This window comes from Papio anubis, chromosome 9 (genome assembly GCF_008728515.1).
Source record: "Papio anubis isolate 15944 chromosome 9, Panubis1.0, whole genome shotgun sequence".
Taxonomy (NCBI): domain Eukaryota; kingdom Metazoa; phylum Chordata; class Mammalia; order Primates; family Cercopithecidae; genus Papio; species Papio anubis.
The window spans coordinates 104,601,576-104,622,385 of record NC_044984.1 but is presented as its reverse complement, the minus strand read 5'-3'; the positions used below and the strand labels follow the sequence as shown (position 1 = coordinate 104,622,385).

Sequence of the window (20,810 nt, the reverse complement as noted above, 5' to 3'; positions counted from 1 at the left end):
ATATGCAAGTACTGAAGCATTTCATTTCAGAGACTTGAGCATCTGCAGAGTTTGGAATCTGAGGGAGGTCCTGGAACCAATCTCCAGTGAATACTGAGAGATGACTGTATCTACTTTTTAGGAAAAAGCATGCTTCATTCAACATGTGATAGAAAAACCAACTAGGACTTCAGGTAGAGAGGTTAACTAGCAGCTTTCTCTAGAACTTGTCTGTTAACATACACCTAGAGACAGAGGATCAGGAAAATAACAAAGGAGGCTGAGTGTGGTGGCTCGTGCTTGTAATTCCAGCTCTTTGGGAGGCCAAGGCAGGAGGATCACTTGAGCCCAGGAATTCAAGACCAGCCTGGTGACATAGTGAGAACCTATCTCTACAAAAAAAATAAAAATAAAAAAATAAATAGTGGGGCATGGTGTCATGCACTTGTGGTTGCAGCTACTTGCAAGGCTGGGGTGGGAGGACTTGAGCCTGGGAGGTTGAGGCTACAAGTGAGTCACAGCTGTGTGTCTTTTTTCTTTTCTTTGAGATGGAGTCTTGCTTGTCGCCCAGGATTGAGTGCAGTGGCATGATCTTGGCTCACTGCAACCTCTGCCGCCCAGGTTCAAGCAATTCTCCTGCTTCAGCCTCCTGAGTAGCTGGGACTACAGGTGCATGCCACCACACCCAGCTAATTTTTGTCTTTTTTGTAGAGATGGGGTTTCACCATATTAGTCAGGTTGGTCTCAAACTCCTGACCTCAGGTGATCCATCTGCCTTGGCCTCTCAAAGTGCTGGGATTACAGGCGTGAGCCACCGCGCCCAGTCTTTTTTTTTTAATTAAAGGAAAATATAATTTCTCTAATTCTCTTACATCTAATACAAGTACATCAGCCATGCAGATGTCCTGTATTTCGTGAAACAGTTTTAGGAATTAAAGATTAGATCCTCTCAAATATTAGAAATTAAGCTCAGGCTATACACACAGCCCACAGAAAGGTATGAAATTACAAATCAAAAGTTTTGATGGCATGAAGGCATATTGGTAGGATGAACAAAGAACCACCACAGGGAATATTCTAAACTACTCCTCTTACCCTGCAGACTGACATCTGGTTTGTTGTAAGTGTACCAGTCTTGTCTGAGCAGATAACAGAAGTACAACCAAGGGTTTCCACAGACGGGAGGCTTCGAACAATAGCATTTTTCTTTGCCATTCTGCGAGTTCCAAGAGCCAGGCAGGTGGTGATGACTGCAGGCAGACCTTCAGGAATGGCTGCTACAGCCAGGGCCACTGCAATTTTAAAGTAGTAAATAGCACCTCTGATCCAGGACCCTCCATGAACTGGGTCATTGAAGTGACCGATATTTATGATCCAGACTGCAATGCAAATAAGGGAGATGACTTTGGAAAGCTGTTCCCCAAATTCATCTAGTTTTTGCTGAAGCGGTGTTCTCTCCTGTTCTGTTGCCACCATTTCATCCCGGATCTTGCCAATTTCAGTGTTAACTCCAGTTGCTACCACCACTCCCATAGCTTTCCCAGCAGCAATGTTTGTACCCTAGGACAGAAGTAGAGAACTTGTCACAAGATGAATACCACATCCCAACTTAAATACTGACACTGGATTTTTGACTAGGGCACCCAGATTCTCAACACATTCTACTAGGCCTTCCACTGGCTACTGTTCAAGCAACCAGCCATACAACTGTGACAACAGGCAATGCTCCATGTGGTACTTACTTATACCAGGCAGCTCTGTAATGACCCACCTAGATTTCTATTTGCAGACCATTTTCAAGCAGTGCTCTAACCCTTCTGTGTTCCCAAATTTTCAAACTCGTATAGTTCAACTCTAAGCATTCTCCACCTCTAGCTCCAACAACTCAAGGCCCCTACTTTTCTCACTGTAATAGGAAAGGCAACTAGCCCCATGGGCTATCTTGAGAACCCCTAATCATGTGCCAGCATCCAAAAACCAATGAAATTAAGTGCGAGCAGTCTCTCCTACGCCATTTTAATTTCTAGTGTTATAAGAGAAGGACATGGCTTCATTATTTTCAGGGTAACTCTATTTACTTACTATGGGTAGTAGTCAGGCTCTCATACAAACCCACAAATGTCCCCAACTTAAAATCATTACAGATTCCAAACCAAAAATCCATGCATTTCCTCACTCTTCAAAAAATTTTTCACATCAACAGAAAAACTGAAATAGTAAAACGAACATTCATATACTTTGCACTTAGACTCACCAGTATTGTTTGCCACATTTGCTTTCTCTCTCTCTAAACACACAACTTCTTATCGTGAACCACATACAAATAGCAGCTGTCATCTACATAATTTTGAAAATACCCTTTATTGGCTAAGGCTTTTCCAAACAAATCTACTTTTCAACTATGTTTGCAAGTAAGAGTTGGAAGATGTTTGAGCTGGTCTTTTTTTTTTTTTTGGTCCCCCAAAACTTGCCAACTAAAAGACATCTAACTCACACATTATGTTACTGCCATATTCTGACAGCTAAGACTGACCATGAAAAGTGTGATTATCCTTTAGAATGATAGCCAGTGATGGTTGGCAGTGAAAAACGTAACATTTGTGGACCATGAGGCTTTAGAAATGTCTCTAATTAAAAACACATTTCATAAAGTACTTACAGAAAACAGCATGTTCTTTTTATCTTGGTTGACAGCTCGTGGGTCAGGGACGGGGTCAGTGTGCTTGATGACAGAGACAGACTCACCTAAGCGGGTTGTGAGACAGAAAAAAACAGATCTCTGCGACCCACACCAAGAACCTAGACTCTCATTCATGCCCACCCATTACCACTCTTGGGATAATGTCAGTGTGAGAAAAGGGGCAAAAGGCCAAATTCATCCAAAGGAGGTAAGCTGGGAAAATTTAGTAATGGAAATTAATACCAGACCAAAGGGTGTCAGGATAAAAATCAACACAATTGCAAAATAAAAAAGTGAATTTTCAAGTAGAATCCTCACTGATTACCCTTATTTTCTGGAGTAACTATTCAAATTAATTCATTTTTCGGTAATCATTTTATACTCTGATACTGTGACTATATTATTTACATATTTGTTGTATACTTTAATAAATACTTTAACATATATACTGATACTTCTTTCCCCCCACCCCCCGAGACAGGGGTCTTGCTCTATCACTCAGGCTGGAATGCAATGGCACAATCACAACTCACTACAGGCTCAACTTCCCGGGCTCAAGCCATCTTCCCAACGTGGCTTCCTGAATAGAAGGGCACCCAATACCATGCCAGGTTAATTGTTTGGTATTTTTTTGGAGAGACGGGGTTTTACTCTGTTGCCCAGGGTGGTCTCCAACTCGTGGATTCAAACAATTTGCTCATCTTGGCCTCCCCAAAGTGCTGGAATTACAGGTGTGGGCCACCACATCTGGCTATACTCTGAAGTAGCAATTAGCAAGTGTACTGGAAAGATCACACGGTAAATAAAGAACTACTTCTTTTTTTTTTTTTTTTTTTGAGATAGAGTCTTGCTTTGTTGCCCAGGCTGGAGTCCAGTGGCACAATCTTGGCTTACTGAAACCTCTGCCTCCCGGGCAGTTCTCCAGCCTCAGCCTCCTGAGTAGCTGGGATTACAGGCATGTGCCACCATGCCCGGCTAATTTTTGTATTTTCAGTAGAGACGGGTTTTGCTATGTTGGCCAGGTTGGTCTCAAACTCCTGACCTCAGGTGATCTACCCACATCCGCCTCCCAAAGTGCTAGGATTACAGGCATGCGCTACCATGCCCGGCTGATTTCAATTTAAAAATCACGTCGCAGATATACAATTAGGGTCAATCTGAGTAAAATATGTCTCTAAATAAGTCACAGGTAGCAAACTTCACTCTCAATATTTGACCAAAAAAATTGATTCCACAAGTTAGCCAAAAACTACATTATGATTACTTAACAAAAGAAAATATTCGAGAACCTCTATGAAGTTCAAAAAATTTTTTTTTAACTTTTAAAGTTTCTTATTATAGGCTGGGTGTGATCACTTATGTCTGTAATCCCAGCACTTTGGGAGGTTGAGGCGGGCAGATCACTTCAGGTCAGGAGGTAAAGACCAGCCTGGCCAACAGGGCAAAACCCTATCTCTACTAAAAATACAATTAGCCAGGTGCGGTGGTGTGCGCCTATAATTCCAGCTACTAGGGAGGCTAAGGCATGAGAATTACTTGAACCCCAGAAGCAGAGGTTGCACTGAGCTGAGATCGCGCCACTGGGCGACAGAGTACAACTCTGTCTTAATTTAAAAAAAAAAAAAAAAAAAAAAAAAAGGTTTTCATTATAGAGACTATAACTGCTCTCTCAAATGCTTGGCCACAAGTGATCCTACTGCCTCAGCGTCCCAAAGTCCTGAAATTACAAGCATGAGCCACCGTGCCCAGCCTAAAAAGTTTTTAAATGCCTGTAATCCCAGCACTTTGGGAGGCCAAGGCGGGCGGATCATAAGATCAGGGGTTCGAGACCAGCCTGACCAACACAGTGAAACCCTGTCTCTACTAAAAATACAAAAATTAGCTAGGCGTGGTGGCTCACGCCTGAAATCCCAGACACTCAGGTGGCTGAGGCAGGAGAATAGCTTGAATCCAGGAGGCAGAGATTGCAGTGAGCCGAGATCGCGACACTACACTACAGCCTGGGCAACAGAGCGAGACTCCGTCTCAAAAAAAAAGTTTTTAAATGGCAACTATGTCTTTAGGGCACACTATGAGAATTTCACAAATATAACCCAACCATTTCCCCAACATTTTATGGCTTAATTGGCCTCCAGTTTGTTGTTGCTAATGAGAGTTTTAATAAGTAAGCTATTTATAAAGAAACAATACCAAAAAAAAAAAATAGAGCCCAGGTTACTCACATCACTGTCTCCACGACATTAGTTGTTTTTCTTTTTTTTTTTTTTTTTTGAGACGGAGTCTCGCTCTGTCGCCCAGGCTGGAGTGCAGTGGCCGGATCTCAGCTCACTGCAAGCTCCGCCTCCCGGGTTCCCGCCATTCTCCTGCCTCAGCCTCCCGAGTAGCTGGGACTACAGGCGCCGCCACCTCGCCCGGCTAATTTTTTGTGTTTTTAGTAGAGACGGGGTTTCGCCGTGTTAGCCAGGATGGTCTCGATCTCCTGATCTTATGATCCGCCCGTCTCGGCCTCCCAAAGTGCTGGGATTACAGGCTTGAGCCACCGCGCCCGGCCGACATTAGTTGTTTTTCAAAACCGATAATCAGATAAATCTTGAGAGCCTTTAGACTTTATATTTACTATTTAATCCAAGTTAGCATTGTATTTAAAGTTAATTCTTCTGATAAACTTACTTCCAGTTAATATGAACCCTCCACCCTAGACTGTACTTTTATCACACAAAAATGGGAAAATGTTTCAAACAATCGTGCAAACTCCAGGTAGCACAACTTTCATCTCTTATGGGGCTAACTTTTGTTAACTGTGTATCTGGATATTGTAAAGACGGACGCAACATTAGCACTCCTCCAATGAAAAAAATTACAGCACTGGAGTCTATTTTTCTTGCCTGGAAAAAGGACATCGAATAAGTAATTTGCTTTCCACAAAACAGACAATTCAACCTTAAGATTATTACCAATGGTAATGAACAAATTACAACTTTTTTTTTTTTTTGGAGACAGAGTCTTGCTCTGTTGCCCAGGCTGGAGTGCAGAGGCATAAGCGTGGCTCACTGTAGCCTTGACCCGGGCACAAGTGATCTTTTCACCCAGCCTCCTGACTAGCTGGGATTACAGGCCTGGCTAATTTTTGTATTTTTTGTAGATATGGGCTTTTGCCATGCTGCCCAGGCCGGTCTTTAACTCCTGGGCTCAAGACATCTGCCCGCTTCAGTCTCCCAAAGTGTTGGAATTACAAGCGTGAGCCACCGTGCCCAGCCATTTTATTTTGTTTTTAAATCATGCCTTTAAAACCATATTGGCAGCCAGGTGCAGTGGTTCACACCTGAAATCCCAGCACTTTGGAAGGCTGAGGCAGGTGGATCACCTGAGGTCAGGAGTTCAAGACTAGCCTGACCAACAAGGTGAAACCCTGTCTCTACTAAAAATACAAAAATTAGCTGGGCATGGTGGCAGGAGCCTGTAGTTCCAGCTACTCAGGAGGCTGAGACTGGAGAACATCCTGAACCTGAGAGGTGGAGGTTGCGGTGAGCCGCAATCACGCCACTGCACTCCAGCCTGGGCAACGGAGCGAGACAAAATAAGTATCTTAGAGAGGATTAAGATGGGATACCATAAAGGGACAGTGAGGCAAGAGCCAACTCTATTGGCATGGGACATGAGAGGGTCTTCAGAAATTCAATGACCTAATACATCATATTTACCTGTGAGAATCGACTGGTCAACTCTTAGTGTGGTAGATTTGATGGAAGTTAACCTTATATCAGCAGGAACTTTGTCACCAACTAATTAGGAGAAAAAAAAAAAGGCAGCTGAAATGAGCAACTTTTACAACTATGTTATCTAAAGATGAATTTGTCTCCAAATCAATTTTTAAAGATAATAAATGATCTGCATATAATACAAATACATAAAATTCTGTTAAAGTAAGCAATGTGATCAACCTTTCTTCGGGTAATAAAAAGCTTTAGATGGATTCAAGATTTGAATTAGGAAGGAAGAGAATGAGGCTTAAGGAAACCTAACTACATACATTATTCTAACAAGTTTTGCTCTGTATCTTCAGAGAGGCCTTTAAGCTTTCACTTTAAAGAATACTTTCCGGCCGGGCGCGGTGGCTCAAGCCTGTAATCCCAGCACTTTGGGAGGCCGAGGCGGGTGGATCACGAGGTCAGGAGATCGAGACCATCCAGGCTAACATGGTGAAACCCCGCCCCCTACTAAAAATACAAAAAACTAGCCGGGCGCAGTGGCGGGCTACCAGTCCCAGCTACCGGAGGCTGAGGCAGGAGAATGGCGTGAACCTGGGAGGCTGGAGTTGCAGTGAGCCGAGACTGGCGCCACTGCACCCAGCCTGGGTGACAGCGAGACCCGTCCAAAAAAAAAAAAAAAAAAGAATACTTTCCTAGTTAGCAATAAGAAGTAACATATTTTCTTAGGTTTACTACATATACACAAGGCACAGCAAAGAGAATAAAGTTGTGTATGCCATGATTCATTCCATCAAAAAGGCTAAATTATTGCGAACAGGAAGCAAATGGCCCCCTTTAAAAAAGATACTCAACGAAACACATGGCAAATGCAAAATCAAACTATACACTAACACTTTTTTTTTTTTTTTTTAAAAGACAGGGTCTTGCTCTGTCACCCAGGATGTAGAGATCAGTGGGGCAATCGCAGCTCACCGCACCCTTGACCTCCCACTTCAGCTTCCCAAGCAGAAGGACTACAGGTGCACATCGCCTGGGCAACAAAGCTACTCTCCATCTCAAAAAGCAATATAAAATAAAATGTTTATTTCCAAGTTAGTCTTAGCTCTTTCACTGTTTCAAACCCTTTGATATGCTCGTATAACACGTAATTAATCATACTAAAATGACAACTTCCAAAGGTATAAAGAAACACCTCTGGGAAGGTGTAGCAAACTAGTAACACTGGGCAGCTGGGGCATATATCCTTTGATACCTTTTGAAATATCAATTAATGGGAGGCTGAGGCAGGAGAATGGCGTGAACCCGGGAGGCAGAGCTTGCAGTGAGCTGAGATCGCGCCACTGCACTCCAGCCTGGGCGACAGAGCGAGACTCCGTCTCATTAAAAAAAAAAAAAGAAAAAAAAGAAAAAGAAATATCAATTAAATGAATAATAAACCTCTTGCATAACCTGAAGATCTTTAAGTCAACTGAGTCTTCTTTCCTAGGCCAACAAGTTCCTTTAATAGCTCTAAAAGGGCCCAAATCTCAGCCCCTTTCCTTGATGTGTATCAAGTGAAATGACACAACATAGCCCAAGTAACAGATAAAGCCATGCACCTTGAGAATAGTGCCCAGCCCTCTGCTGGTATTCAAATATTGCTGAATGAGTGCACAATCACACGAAGCAGCTGGACATAAAACAGCTGTCCACTAATCCCAACACTTTGGGAGGCTGAGGCGGGAGGATCACTTGAGGCCAGGAGTTCGAGACCAGCCTGGGCAACATGGCAAGAACCCATCTCTACTAAAAATATAAAAAGTTAGCCGGGAGGAGTGGTGGTGTGCCTGTAGTCTCAGCTACTCAGACGGTTGCAGTGAGCCGAGTTCACACCACTGCATTCTAGCTTTGGAGACAGAGCGAGACTATGTCTCAAAACAACAATAACAACAAAACAGCTGTCTGTGATTTTCTGAAAGATAATTAATGTGGTTTTCTAAGTCTTATGCAAGGGCAGCTACAAATTAGATAAGCAAATTCTCCCATACTTGCAGATGGCATTTTTAAGTCAAATCATTTTTCAGACTTACTCTCCATACTGAATTGCATGTTACCAGTCATATACAAAATGGCAAAATAACACTCCTGTCCAAGAAGTAAACACTGAACTTCTTATTCTTTATTTCCTTTTCAGAGACAGTCTTGCTCTGTCGCCCAGGCTGGAGTGCAGTGGCATGATCTCGGCTCACTGCAACCTCCACCTCCCGGGTTCAAGCAATTCTCTTGCCTCATCCTCCTGAGTAGCTGGGACTACAGGCGTGTGCCACCACACCTGGCCTGATTTTTGTATTTTCAGTAGAGACAGGGTTTTACTACGTTAGCCAGGCTGGTCTCAAACTCCTGACCTCAGGCAATCCACCTGCCTTGGCCCCCCAAAGTGCTGAGATTACAGGTGTGAGCCACCACACCCGGCCAACATTGAACTTCTTAAACCTTCAAATTAGTTCTGATTTTTCTCCACTTCAGAGCTTAAGTTCTGGGAGAATATGATTTATTTTTTAAATCTGAGTGCATAGAAACAACCCTATAGCCTAAGTAAGCAATGTGGTCACAAGGTGGCACAGAGTTTGTCAATATATAATCTCAAGAGGCAAAGATCACCCTTGCATTTGACTGCAGGGACACATAAGCTAAGGTGAAATTCCTGCTGGAAATGCTTATGCAATGAACAGCAATATTCAGACTGAATCAATGAGAACCTTTTATTTTAATATAATTCTGCTCTAACTACACTGAAGAGAGTACATCTAACAGATAATTTACGACGACAAAGTAACTATATTCTAAACTTTAGTGGTCTTTAACAGCTAACACGCCCTATACTGCACTATTTCTGCCCGTCATGATTAACCTGATCTTACATGCCCTCAAACGTTCAAAAAGAGGACAAGTGCAATGATGAATATTATGACCCTAAATGGAAAATTTATTTCCAAATGTTCATTTGGTGTCTGAGGATCTGATTTATGTCAATGTCATGATCCTATGGAGTAGTAGAAGACTTCTGTCCAATGTGAGATAGTGGTCGTCAATCTATAAACACTATTTTATTTCTGCACTGTAACTGATAAACACAGATTTAAACAATTCAATATATAAACCCTAGCTCATACTCTCATATACTTGACAAATTTTAAAAGACCAACAAATCTAATATTTAAATTGAGTACAACCTACAAGAGGATGCAAAAGCAATGTTTTGGCATGTATTTTGCTGTGTTTCAGCGGAAGCTCAGAGGATTTGAAATAAATAGAAAATGTATTTTTCAGGCAAGAAATACCAAGGTTAAATTTCCCGGATAACACTGCCAACGTATTACAGGTTGAGTATCCCTTACCCAAAATGCTTGCAACCAGAATTTTAAAATTGAAATTTGGAGTGTTTGATTTATATTCTTACTATTGAACATCTCTAAACAAAAAGCCCAAAATCTGATATGCTCCAATAAGCATTTCCCTTGAGCATCATATGTTGGTGCTCAAAAAGTTTCTGATCTTTAAGCTTTTCAGATTAGGGATATCCAATCGTTATCTAACAATATAGTACATATATACTATTATATATATATTTAGTATTGGTCCTACCTAACACTAATAGTTACACCTACAGGACCAACAGGAAGTACAGGACTATAGGTCTTACTTATTGGTTGTATAGTATAAATATACAGTATGTGTAGTATATATTTATTATATACAGTAAGGCCTTACACGGTGGCTCAAGCCTGTAATTCCAGCACTTTGGGAGGCCGGGGCAGGTGGATCACGAAGTCAGGAGATCGAGACCATCCTGGCTAATAGTGTGAAACCACGTCTCTACTAAAAATACAAAAAAATTAGCTGGGCGTGGTGGCAGGCACCTGTAGTCCCAGCTACTTGGGAGGCTGAGGCAGGAGAATGGTGTGAACCCGGGAGGCGGAGCTTACATTGAGCTGAGATCGCGCCACTGTACTCCAGCCTGGGCAACAGAGTGAGACTCCATCTCAAAATAAATAAATAAATAATATTCAGTATTAATATATACTATATATTATGTATATGAAAAATTACATTTATACTGGCATTATAAGGAAACCAACATGTACTCTTTCCCTAAGGGTCTACTAAAATATATGAAAGGTGTTTCTTTGCTGTGCAGAAATTGTATTGATACACATTTAACTGTTGGCCAAATACTGAGGAACATCTTAAATGCCAACGCTAGAGGAACAAATGCCAGAGGAACAAATGTCAAATGCCTGGGAAGCCCTTAAATACTGACCACAGCTGTTGTGAATGTTTCCATCTTACAACTTCCATTCTAATTAAGTGGCAATTAAATATTTAGAAACAACAAGAAGAGTTTTCTGGGGGTCTTTTACAGATTCTTTAAGAGCATGATTAAATGCATTTGGAGTGGGGTCTAGGAATCCACATTTTTTTTTTTTTTTTTTTTAGAAGGGGGCTCGGATTTTCCCCCCGGCCGCAGTGCACTGACGTGATCACGGTGAACTGCAGCCTTGAACTCCTGGGCTCAAGTGATCTTCCCACCTCAGCCTCCCAAGTAGCTAGGACTACTGGTATGTGCCACTGCACCAGGCTAATTTTAAAATTAAGAATCCATATTTTTAAAAAAGTTCTACAAATATACTAGAAAAATTACTACAACAGAAAAATGCAGTAACTAGGGTCATGGATCCTATGAACCACTTTTCTGTTGTGCTGTTTCTCATCTACCAGGCACACCAACTCGAAGCTAAAAAGCTTCAAAGCCTCCCAACACTTGGGAAATGTGCTACCTTAGAGTTTCTATGTTTAACTGGCTTCTATTAGAAACTGATCTTTGTAGAAAGATACTGAAGAAACGTAATCCCAGCACTTTGGGAAGCTGAAACAGGCAGATCACCTGAGGTCAGGGGTTCGCGACCAGCTTGGCCAACATGGTGAAACCCTGTCTCTACTAAAAATGTAAAAATACAAAAATTAGCCAGGCGTGGTGGTGGGTGCCTGCAATCCCAGCTACGTGGGAGGCTGAAGCAGGAGAATCGCTTGAGCCCCGAGGTGAAAGTTGCAGTGAGCCGAAGTTGCGCCACTGTACTCCAGCCTGGGTGGAGGACTCCATCTCAAAAACAAACCAACCAACCTGCCATATTCTAGTATTTTCTTAGCTAGAAGGACCATCACATCATCTTGACCAATCAATGTCCTCTTCATTTTATGCACAGGAACTCAGGCTAGGAAGTAAAAGGAGCCTTCTCTAAGGAAGCTCAATTAATGAAAACCTTTGTTTAACTTGCTGTGTGACTGTTATATTCCTTTTGTTGATATTAGAGTCAATTTAGGGTTGACTCTATTAGGAAAATAGGCTCTCTTAGAGTTAAAAGATCCATGAAAGTAAAGGTCCACTGAATACTTTTAAAGTGAAGACACAACAATCTCCCTTTGTCTGGAGAGGCTTCTGTGAATTTCAGACAAAGGATTTTGTACATGAAGAGCAGGCAAGGCTGTTCCGATGATCACATCCTGTAACATTTCCCCAGTGAGGCATGTCAATGCCCTTAGGGCAAGTGGTAGTGGAAAATTCTCACTCTTGCCAAAGGGATGCTCCGCAATTTTTTCTTTCAAAAGTTTTTCTCTGACTCTTTGGATAGAGGCAGGTATAATAAAAGAATAAACTCTGAATTACCTTCCATTTAACACCTGACACCTTTCAAATTCAGCTCTTGAAAATCCACAGCTCTTTAATTTGCTATTACAATAAAGATTTCCAATCTGAACAAAATCCTCACAGTATACTTGAAGTTGGGTTACCAAGAGTGCAAGTAAGAGTTCATTAAATTATCAGTTTGCCACATTTTAGAACTCAATGCAAGCGTTCTTTTAACCTTACAAGAAGTGTTTATAAGCCATGATACTTAAACATTTTGTGTACCACTTATGTCAAATATAAATACTGATGGTTAAAACTAGCATTATTCAGGCCGGGCATGGTGGCTCATGCCTGTAATCCCAGTACTTTGGGAGGCCAAGGGGGGACGAAGCACTTGAGGTCAGAAGTTTGAGACCAGCCTGGCCAACATGGTGAAACTCTGTCTCTACTAAAAATATAAAAATTAGCCTGGCATGGTGGCTGGCGCCTATAATCGTAGCTACTCGGGAGGCTGAGGTTGCAGTGAGCTGAGATTGCGCCACTGCACTCCAGCCTGGGTGACACAGTGAGACTCCATCTCAAAAAAACACAAACAAACCAAAAACCAGCATTTTTTTTTAAATTCTTTTTACTAATCATTTGTATTATGCATTTAAAAAAACCTAATTTATTGTGGCAAATACCAGAGTTATTAAAATCTTTTATAAGAAAAACACTATGTAAGACCAGAAATTACCTTCTAAATACCACTACTGTTTTTGAATCTAAATGGCTCCTAGGAAAAGCAAGCCATAACAGAATTATCCTAAACTACTTTAACATTTGTGACTCAAACATTTTCACTGTGTTTCCAATTTGAGTCATAAATTTTGTAGTTTAGCAGACTGAATGAAATTCTTCATTTGAGAAGCTCTACTTGACTACTTTAAACTACTTCCAGGCCTCACGGTGAACAGGGAAGGAACATTACACAATACCACAGTATACTACTATGGTTTGCTTCCAATCTGTTTCTTAGACAGTACTGTCTTTAAAATGGCAAATGTGATCTCCTCCTGTTCTAAAATCTTTCAACAGCTTCTCTGGCATCCCAACCCGGGCTTATAACAGCCTCCACGACCCAAGTGCTGTTTGCCTCTCACCCTCTCACCTCCCTCTAAGCATCACACACTATGCTCTTCAGTTCCTCTAACTTGTTTCTGGGCCTTCACATACCCTTACTTCTCCCATAAATAGTAAGGCTTTCCTCTAATTCCCAGATTAGGCTGGCATCCCTCACTGTGTGCCCACAGAGCATCCTGTCCTTTCCTTACACTCACATGGTTTTCATGAATCTTCCCCACTAAAACCAAAAGCTCCATAAAGGCAGAGTCACTCAGACACCACTGATTTCCTAGCCCTACCACTATACCTGGCACACAGTGGGTGTCGAATAAAATATTTGTCAGTGAATAAAGTACTTGGTACACATATTTCCTTTAGTATACATGTATCAAAAGACTTCTAATTACCAAGTTGAAGAACATCACAAAGCTAGAAACAATAAAAAATTAGGGTCCAAAGAGATAACAGCTTTGGTTAAGCTAAATGAGGTTCAATAATGGTAGTTGTTTAAATTCTACAGTTAGACTAAAACCAAAATAATCCATGCCAGGAAAAGTCTAGAAATTTAGGAATGGGGGGATGGGAAGAACACTCGAGAAAGACTGTGATTTTAGCTGGTAGAGTAATTAAGGCTGCCAAAGAAGTTTCCATAGACTGTCAGAAGACAAAAAATGTCTAGAATGACAACCAGACTCCATTTACATAACTGCATTCAATCTGGGTACCAAAGAGAACTACCAAGATGATAAAAGGTTTGAAACAAACGCTAAGACTAACTTGGAAATAAACATTTTATTTTATTTTACTTTTTGAGATGGAGACTAGCTTTGCTGCCTAGGCTGAAGTGCAGTGGCATGGTCATGGCTGGCTGTAACCTCCACCTCCCAGGTTCAAGTGATTTTCCTGCCTCAGCCTCGCGAGTAGCTGGGATTACAGATGCTCACCCCCCCCAACCCAGCTAATTTTGTTTGTTTGAGATGAAGTCTCACTCTGTTGCCCAGGCTGGAATGCAGTGGCAAGCTCTCGGCTCACTGCAACCCCTGCCTCCCGGGTTCAAGGAATTCTCCTGCCTCCCTCCCAAGTACCTGGGACTACAGGCATGCGCCAATGTGGCCGGCTAATTTTTGTATTTTTAGTAGAGATGGGGTCTCACCACGTTGGCCAGGCTGGTCTCAAACTCCCAACCTCAAGTGATCTGCCTGCCTCGGCCTCCCAAGGTGCTGGAATTACAGGCGTGAGCCACTGCACCCGGCCAAAAATAAACATTTTAGGATACAACATACTGCTAACATTTGACAGTCCTAGGACTGCCACAAACTGCCACATGCTCCTGGATAAGTTACAAACTCTGAGTTTTAGCCTTCTCATCCCCTAAAATAAGGTTTCATGAGCTCCCCTCCAGATCTAAACTGGTAATAAATAAGATTTCTATGTGGTCCCAAATTAAAAAGCTAACATATAAAACAGACAAAATATACTTTAGCTCATAAGGAGTATTTTATAATGAACTGACTAAAAAAATGACATTGGTCATTAAGCAAGCAAGTTTCCAGTTACTAGAGTTATAAGGGGTAGAAAGGTAACCAATTCATTAGATGTTGCAGAGGCAACCATGCACTAAGCAATGTTAGAGTACTCCCGCCTACCTACCAACCAACAGATTTTTATCACGAAAGAAAAATGTGCACTTAAAAGGTCAAACACCATTCCTCTTCCCTTCTTTCAACAAATATATATATAGTTAACAGTATATCTTCTGAACATCTCTTTATGTGTAACATTTACTAAAACGTCCTTAAAACAATATCAGACCCTTTATATTTATACACACCTGTCTCATTTTAAAAAGTGGCTGTATAGTAATAATAAGCAGTGAAATTTTGAGACTATTTCTAGACCAGGTACTGCTGGAAGAGCTTCATAGGTTACTAATTCAATCTTCACAACTCGGCCGGGCGCGGTGGCTCAAGCCTGTAATCCCAGCACTTTGGGAGGCCGAGACGGGCGGATCACGAGGTCAGGAGATCGAGACCATCCTGGCTAACACGGTGAAACCCCATCTCTATTAAGAAATACAAAAAACTAGCCGGGCGAGGTGGCGGGCGCCTGTGGTCCCAGCTACTCGGGAGGCTGAGGCAGGAGAATGGCGGGAACCCGGGAGGTGGAGCTTGCAGTGAGCTGAGATCCGGCCACTGCACTCCAGCCTGGGCGACAGAGCGAGACTCCGTCTCAAAAAAAAAAAAAAAAAAAAAAAAAAAAAAAAAAAAAAATCTTCACAACTCTAAGGAAGGCTCTATTATCTTTACTCCCTCCCTGTTTATAGATGAGGAAAATGAGGCACTAAAAGGTACCTGTTCAAGGTCACAGTATTTCACACCCATACCATGAACTAAATGAATCACCCTCCATTTTTATGGCTATCTAGTTATTTCTAACATTTCCTTTTACAGTGTTACAGGATTAACATCTTTGCCCATATCTTTTACTTTTGCATACAAATACATACTCCCACCAAGTTTATGTCTCTCCTATTTCCCCATTCTCTCAATCTTGTATTTTTCTGGCACTGGTAATGCCAAGCCCTTTGTTTTATCTTTTTTTTTTTTTTGAGACAGAGTTTCATTCTTGCTGCCCAGGCTGGAGTGCAATGGCACGATAGCGGCTCACCGCAACCTCTGCCTCCTATTCTCTCAATCTTGTATTTTTCTGGCACTGGTAATGCCAAGCCCTTTGTTTTACCTTTTTTTTTTTTTGAGACAGAGTTTCACTCTTGCTGCCCAGGCTGGAGTGCAATGGCACGATAGCGGCTCACCACAACCTCTGCCTCCTGGGTTCAAGCGAATTCTCCTGCCTCAGCCTCCCGAGTAGTTGGGATTACAGGCACGCACCACCACGCCCAGTTAATTTTGTATTTTTAGTAGAGACAGGGTTTCTCCATGTTGGCCAGGCCAGTCTCCAACTCCCGACCTCAGGTGATCTGCCCGCCTCGGCCTCCCAAAGTGCTGGGGTTACAAGGTGTAAGCCACTGCACCTGGCCATGAAGCCCTTTGTTTTTCATGCCTGTAACCCCAATACTTTGGGAGGCTGAGGGTGGGTGGATCACTTGAGGTCAGGAGTTTGAGACCAGCCTGGTCAACATGGTGAACCCCCATCTCTATTAAAAAAAATACAAAATAGCCAGGTGGGGTGGTGCACACCTATAATCCCAGCTAATGAGAAAGCTGAGGCAGGAGAATCACTTGAACCCAGGAGGTGGAGGTTCCAGTGGTCTGAGATTGTGCCACTGCACTCCAGCCTGGGTGACAAGAGTCTCTGTCTCAAAAAAAAAAAAAAGTTCCATTATCTTTTAATATAAAAGTTGGTCATAGTTAAATCTGGCCATCTAGTGTTAATGCTTAGGAAAGGTGGTTCCCATGGCCGGCCACGGTGGCTCACTCCTGTAATCTCACCACTCTGGGAGGCGGAGGCAGGCGGATCATGAGGTCAGGAGATTGAGACCATCCTGGCTAACATGGTGAAACCCCGTCTCTACTAAAATATACAAAAAATTAGCCGGGCATTGTGGCGGGCACCTGTAGTCCCAGCTACTCGGGAGGCTGAGGCAGGAGAATGGCGTGAACCCAGGAGGCGGAACTTGCAGTGAGCCGAGATCACGCCACTGCACTCCAGCCTGGGTAACAAAGCGATTCCGTCTCGAAAAAAAAAAAAAAAAAAAAAAAAAAAGGAAAGGTGGTTCCCAAACCACATGGTTTCTTCTCCTTTGTCCAAAATCTTCATCTCAGTAGCAAGAATGAAAAGGTTGGCACTTCCTGGTACTGTGACTACCACTGAATCATGGGGAGTGGAGAGTAGGTGATTACAGGAAATCAGGAAGGAAATGCCAGCCCCATGAAAACCAGGTCAGGCTTCAAGATCAACTGGCCTATCATGGTCTGATGGTTGAGGAGATCTCTCATTTCTCACAGTTCTTAATGTCTTAGCTATTCTGACAGTGCTCAGGAGCTCTCAAACTCAAAAACTCTCTGCTTCTAATTCATCTATGCTGATTTTTGTTTTAGACTATTTTGCTCTTCTGCTTATCCATTTTCTAGACTAGTAAGTTATACTTTGGCTTTGGAAACACAGGTATGGTTTCCAGGATCTACAGAACAACCGAAACAATTTCTCTCTTTTTTTTTTCTTTTGAAACAGAGTCTCGCTCTGTCCTGGAATGCAGTCGTGCAATCCTGGCTCACTGCAGCTTCCATCTCCTGGGTTCAAGCGATTCTCGTGCCTCAGCCACCCAAGTAGCTGGGATTACAGGCACCCACCACCACACCTGGGTAATTTTTGTATTTTTAGTGAAGACGGGATTTCACCATGTTGGCCGGGCTGGTCTCGAACTCCTGGGCTCAAGTGATCTGCCCGCCTTGGCCTCCTAAAGTGCTGGGATTACAGGCATGAGCGACCACGCCCGGCCTGTACTTCAGTTTTTAAAACCAAATAGCTAGAATCCTGAGGTGGACTTTCTAAGGAGGAGGACAAATGAACCTCCTGAAGTTGCACATAAGATTTTCAATATATGTTTTTGGGGAAGAAAGTCCATAAATTTCATTAATTCTCAAAGGGACTGTGATTTAGAAATGATTAAGATCTGCTCTAGAGCTTTGCTACTCTAATTATTGACCTGGGAGCGTGTTAGAAATGCAGAATAATCAGGCCGCATTTCAGATTGAACCAATCAAAACACACATTTTAACAAAATCCCCAGGTAATTCCTACACACATGAAGTTAGAGAAACACTGATCTAAGCAGTGTGTGAAATCTTAAGGCTCCCCACCCCCCACCCTTTTTTTGGGGGACAGGGTTTTACTCTGTCACCCAGGCTGGAAAGCAGTGGGATGATCACGGCTCACTGCAGCCTCCTGGAGTCAAGCCATCTTCCTCTACCTCAGCCTCCTGAGTAGCTAGACTACAGGTACACACCACCACATCTTGCTAATTTTTTTTTTTTTTTTTTTTTGAGATAGGGTCTCATTCTGTTACCCAGGCTGGAGTGTACTGGCACAATCTTAGCTCACTGCAGCCTTGACCTCCCAGGCTCAAGTGATCCTTTCACCTCAGCCTTCTGAGAAGAGGGGACTACAGGAGTGTGCCACCATGCCCAGCAAATTTTCATTTTTTTCCATGTTGCCCAAGCTGGTCTCAAACTCCTGAGCTCAAGTGAACCTCCTGCCTCAGCCTCCCGAAGTGCTGGCTCGAGCCATGGCGCCCAGCCTCACTATGCAAGTTTTTAAAACTTTTTTGTAGAGACAAGGTCTCAGTATGTTGCCCAGGCTGGTCTCAAACTCCTGGGCTCAAGTGATCCTCCTGCCACGGCCTCCCAAAATGCTAGGATTGCAGGGATAAGCCACTGCACCCGGCCAACACCCCCTTAAAAAAAAAAATCTCATTTTCATATTTTACAAAAGACTTTGGTACAGAGATTGTTGTGGCCCAAAAAACCCAAAATATTGGCTGGATGCTATAGTTCACACCTATAATCCCAGCATTTTTTTTTGGAGATGGAGTCTCTCTCTGTCGCCCAGGTTGGAGTGCAGTGGTGTGATCTCGGCTCACTGTAACCTCTGCCCTCTGGGTTCAAGCAATTCTCCTGCCTCAGCCTCCCAAGTAGCTAGGATTACGGGCGCCTGCCACTGCACCCGGCTAATTTTTGTATTTTTAGTAGAGACGGGAGTTTCACCATCTTGGCCAGGCTGGTCTTGAACTCCTGACCTCGTGATCCACCGGCCTTGGCCTGCAAAAGTCCTGGGATTACAGGCTAAGGCAGTAGGATCACTTGAGGCCAGGAGTTCAAGACCAGACTCAGTGACACAGTGAGATCTCGTGTCTATAAACAAACGAAAAACCAACCAACCCACAAAGATAGTATGCCAACTCCTCTGCTCTACAGCATACTCTATTTTGTGTTAAAGAGCATTTAATGTTTGCTAAATGTTTAAAGCCAATCAATTTCAATCCCAACAGGTTTCTAAAAGCGAAAAAAAAGTCCACATACTATCTAAATCACACTTTTAGAGCAAGAAAGCTCCTTAAAACATTACTCCAATTAACTAATTCTGCAGAGGTTAATGTACATAGTCCAATGTCATGCAGAACTAGGATCATAATCCAGGTTCTTATATGAATCCAGTCATCTATTTCACAACTCTGCCTTTTACTCAACTGTCTCAAATGCAGTTTATACTTGCTACTAAATCTCAGTACTACATGTTGACTGTCTGAAGTGAAAGTTTCCTTCCTTTAAATTGCTGTCAACTTTAAGAATTATTATTTTTATTCCCAAGTAAATCTTGAAATTGCTGGCACCACTGTTGGCTATTAAGTCTTCATTTTAGGAAATAAAATTATCAATTTCTGTACAAGTGCTAAGCAAATGCAATTTTATGTTAAGATCGTGTTACTTCCACTACTTACATAATCTTACAAGATGATTCGCTCCAGAGTATATACTACAAGACAGAAGTCATCTGAGGATATTATTTCCTAGTGCTATTCATCAACTCTGGGTTACCAAGATACGTAAAGTTTGTTTTAAACAACCCTGAAAACAGTGTTCTTGAGAAGTTAATAAATAACCCCTGGGGCATATACTAGAAGCCCCAAAATTCTAAAACTAAGACTTCTGGCCAGGAATGGTGGCTCATGCCTGTAATCCCAGCACTTTGGGAGGCCGAGGCAAGAGGATCCCTTGGGCCAGGAGTTTAAGACTAGCCTGGGTAATACAGGGAGACCTTGTCTCAAAAAAACACCCCATAAAACCATGGCCGGGCACAGTGGCTTATGCCTGTAATCCCAGCACTTTGGGAGGCCAAGGGAGGCAGATCACTTGAGGTCAGGAGTTCGAGACCAGCCTGGCCAACATGGTAAAATCCCGTCTCTACTTTAAAAAAAAAAAAAAAAAAGGAAAAAGAAAACAGAAACGACTTAGGCTATTATAGCTTGATTCACTTTCATAATGTCAGGAGACAATACAGAAAGCTTAAAAACGATGTGCATTTCTCACAAGATTATGTACTTTTGGTTTCCATCCATCCAGAGAAATATTTTCTTGGCCTTAAGATAACGCAGAATTACTGTGGCTTCATAAGACGTGAACATGTGGGTCATTCTCTCTCTTTTTTTTTTTTTTTGAGTCAGGGTCTCACTCTGTTGCCCATGCTGGAGTGCAGTGGCTTAATTTCAGCTCACTGCCGCAGCCTCGACCTCCTGGGCTCAGGTGATCCTCCTGCCTCAGCTTCCCGAGTAGTTGGGACTACCGGTGCGCACCACCACATCTAGCAAATTTTCGTATTTTTTGTAGGGATGGGATTTTACCATGTTGCCCAGGCTGGTCTCGAACTCCTGGACTCAAGTGATCTACATGCCTTGGCCTCCCGCAAAGTGCTGAGATTACAAGTGTGAGCCACTGAGCCCAGCCTGTGTGTGGGTTATTTTCTCCATGTTTTTATTTGCCGTATCAATTTCATTTGGCTCTTGTGTTCTAGATACTTAAGATTCATGTTAGCATTTGCTATGTATGCTTACCCAATTTCTCTTTGGAATGATTAACTAGTATAGCAACATCTAAAATTTAGTTTCCTGGTTAGGCACGGTGGCTCATGCCTGTAATTCCAGCACTTTGGGAGG

The 20,810-nt window shown here is 42.5% G+C and overlaps 1 protein-coding gene across 1 annotated transcript in view; it reads right to left on the bottom strand.

The window, feature by feature from the left end:
- The window catches only part of ATP2A2 (ATPase sarcoplasmic/endoplasmic reticulum Ca2+ transporting 2), a 70,424-nt gene that overhangs the window by 22,964 nt on the left and 26,650 nt on the right, over positions 1-20,810 (bottom strand). Inside the window, 3 exon segments of the mRNA XM_009181707.3 lie at positions 1,075-1,539; positions 2,639-2,724; positions 6,361-6,441. Of these exon segments, the coding sequence (XP_009179971.3) occupies positions 1,075-1,539; positions 2,639-2,724; positions 6,361-6,441 (632 nt within the window).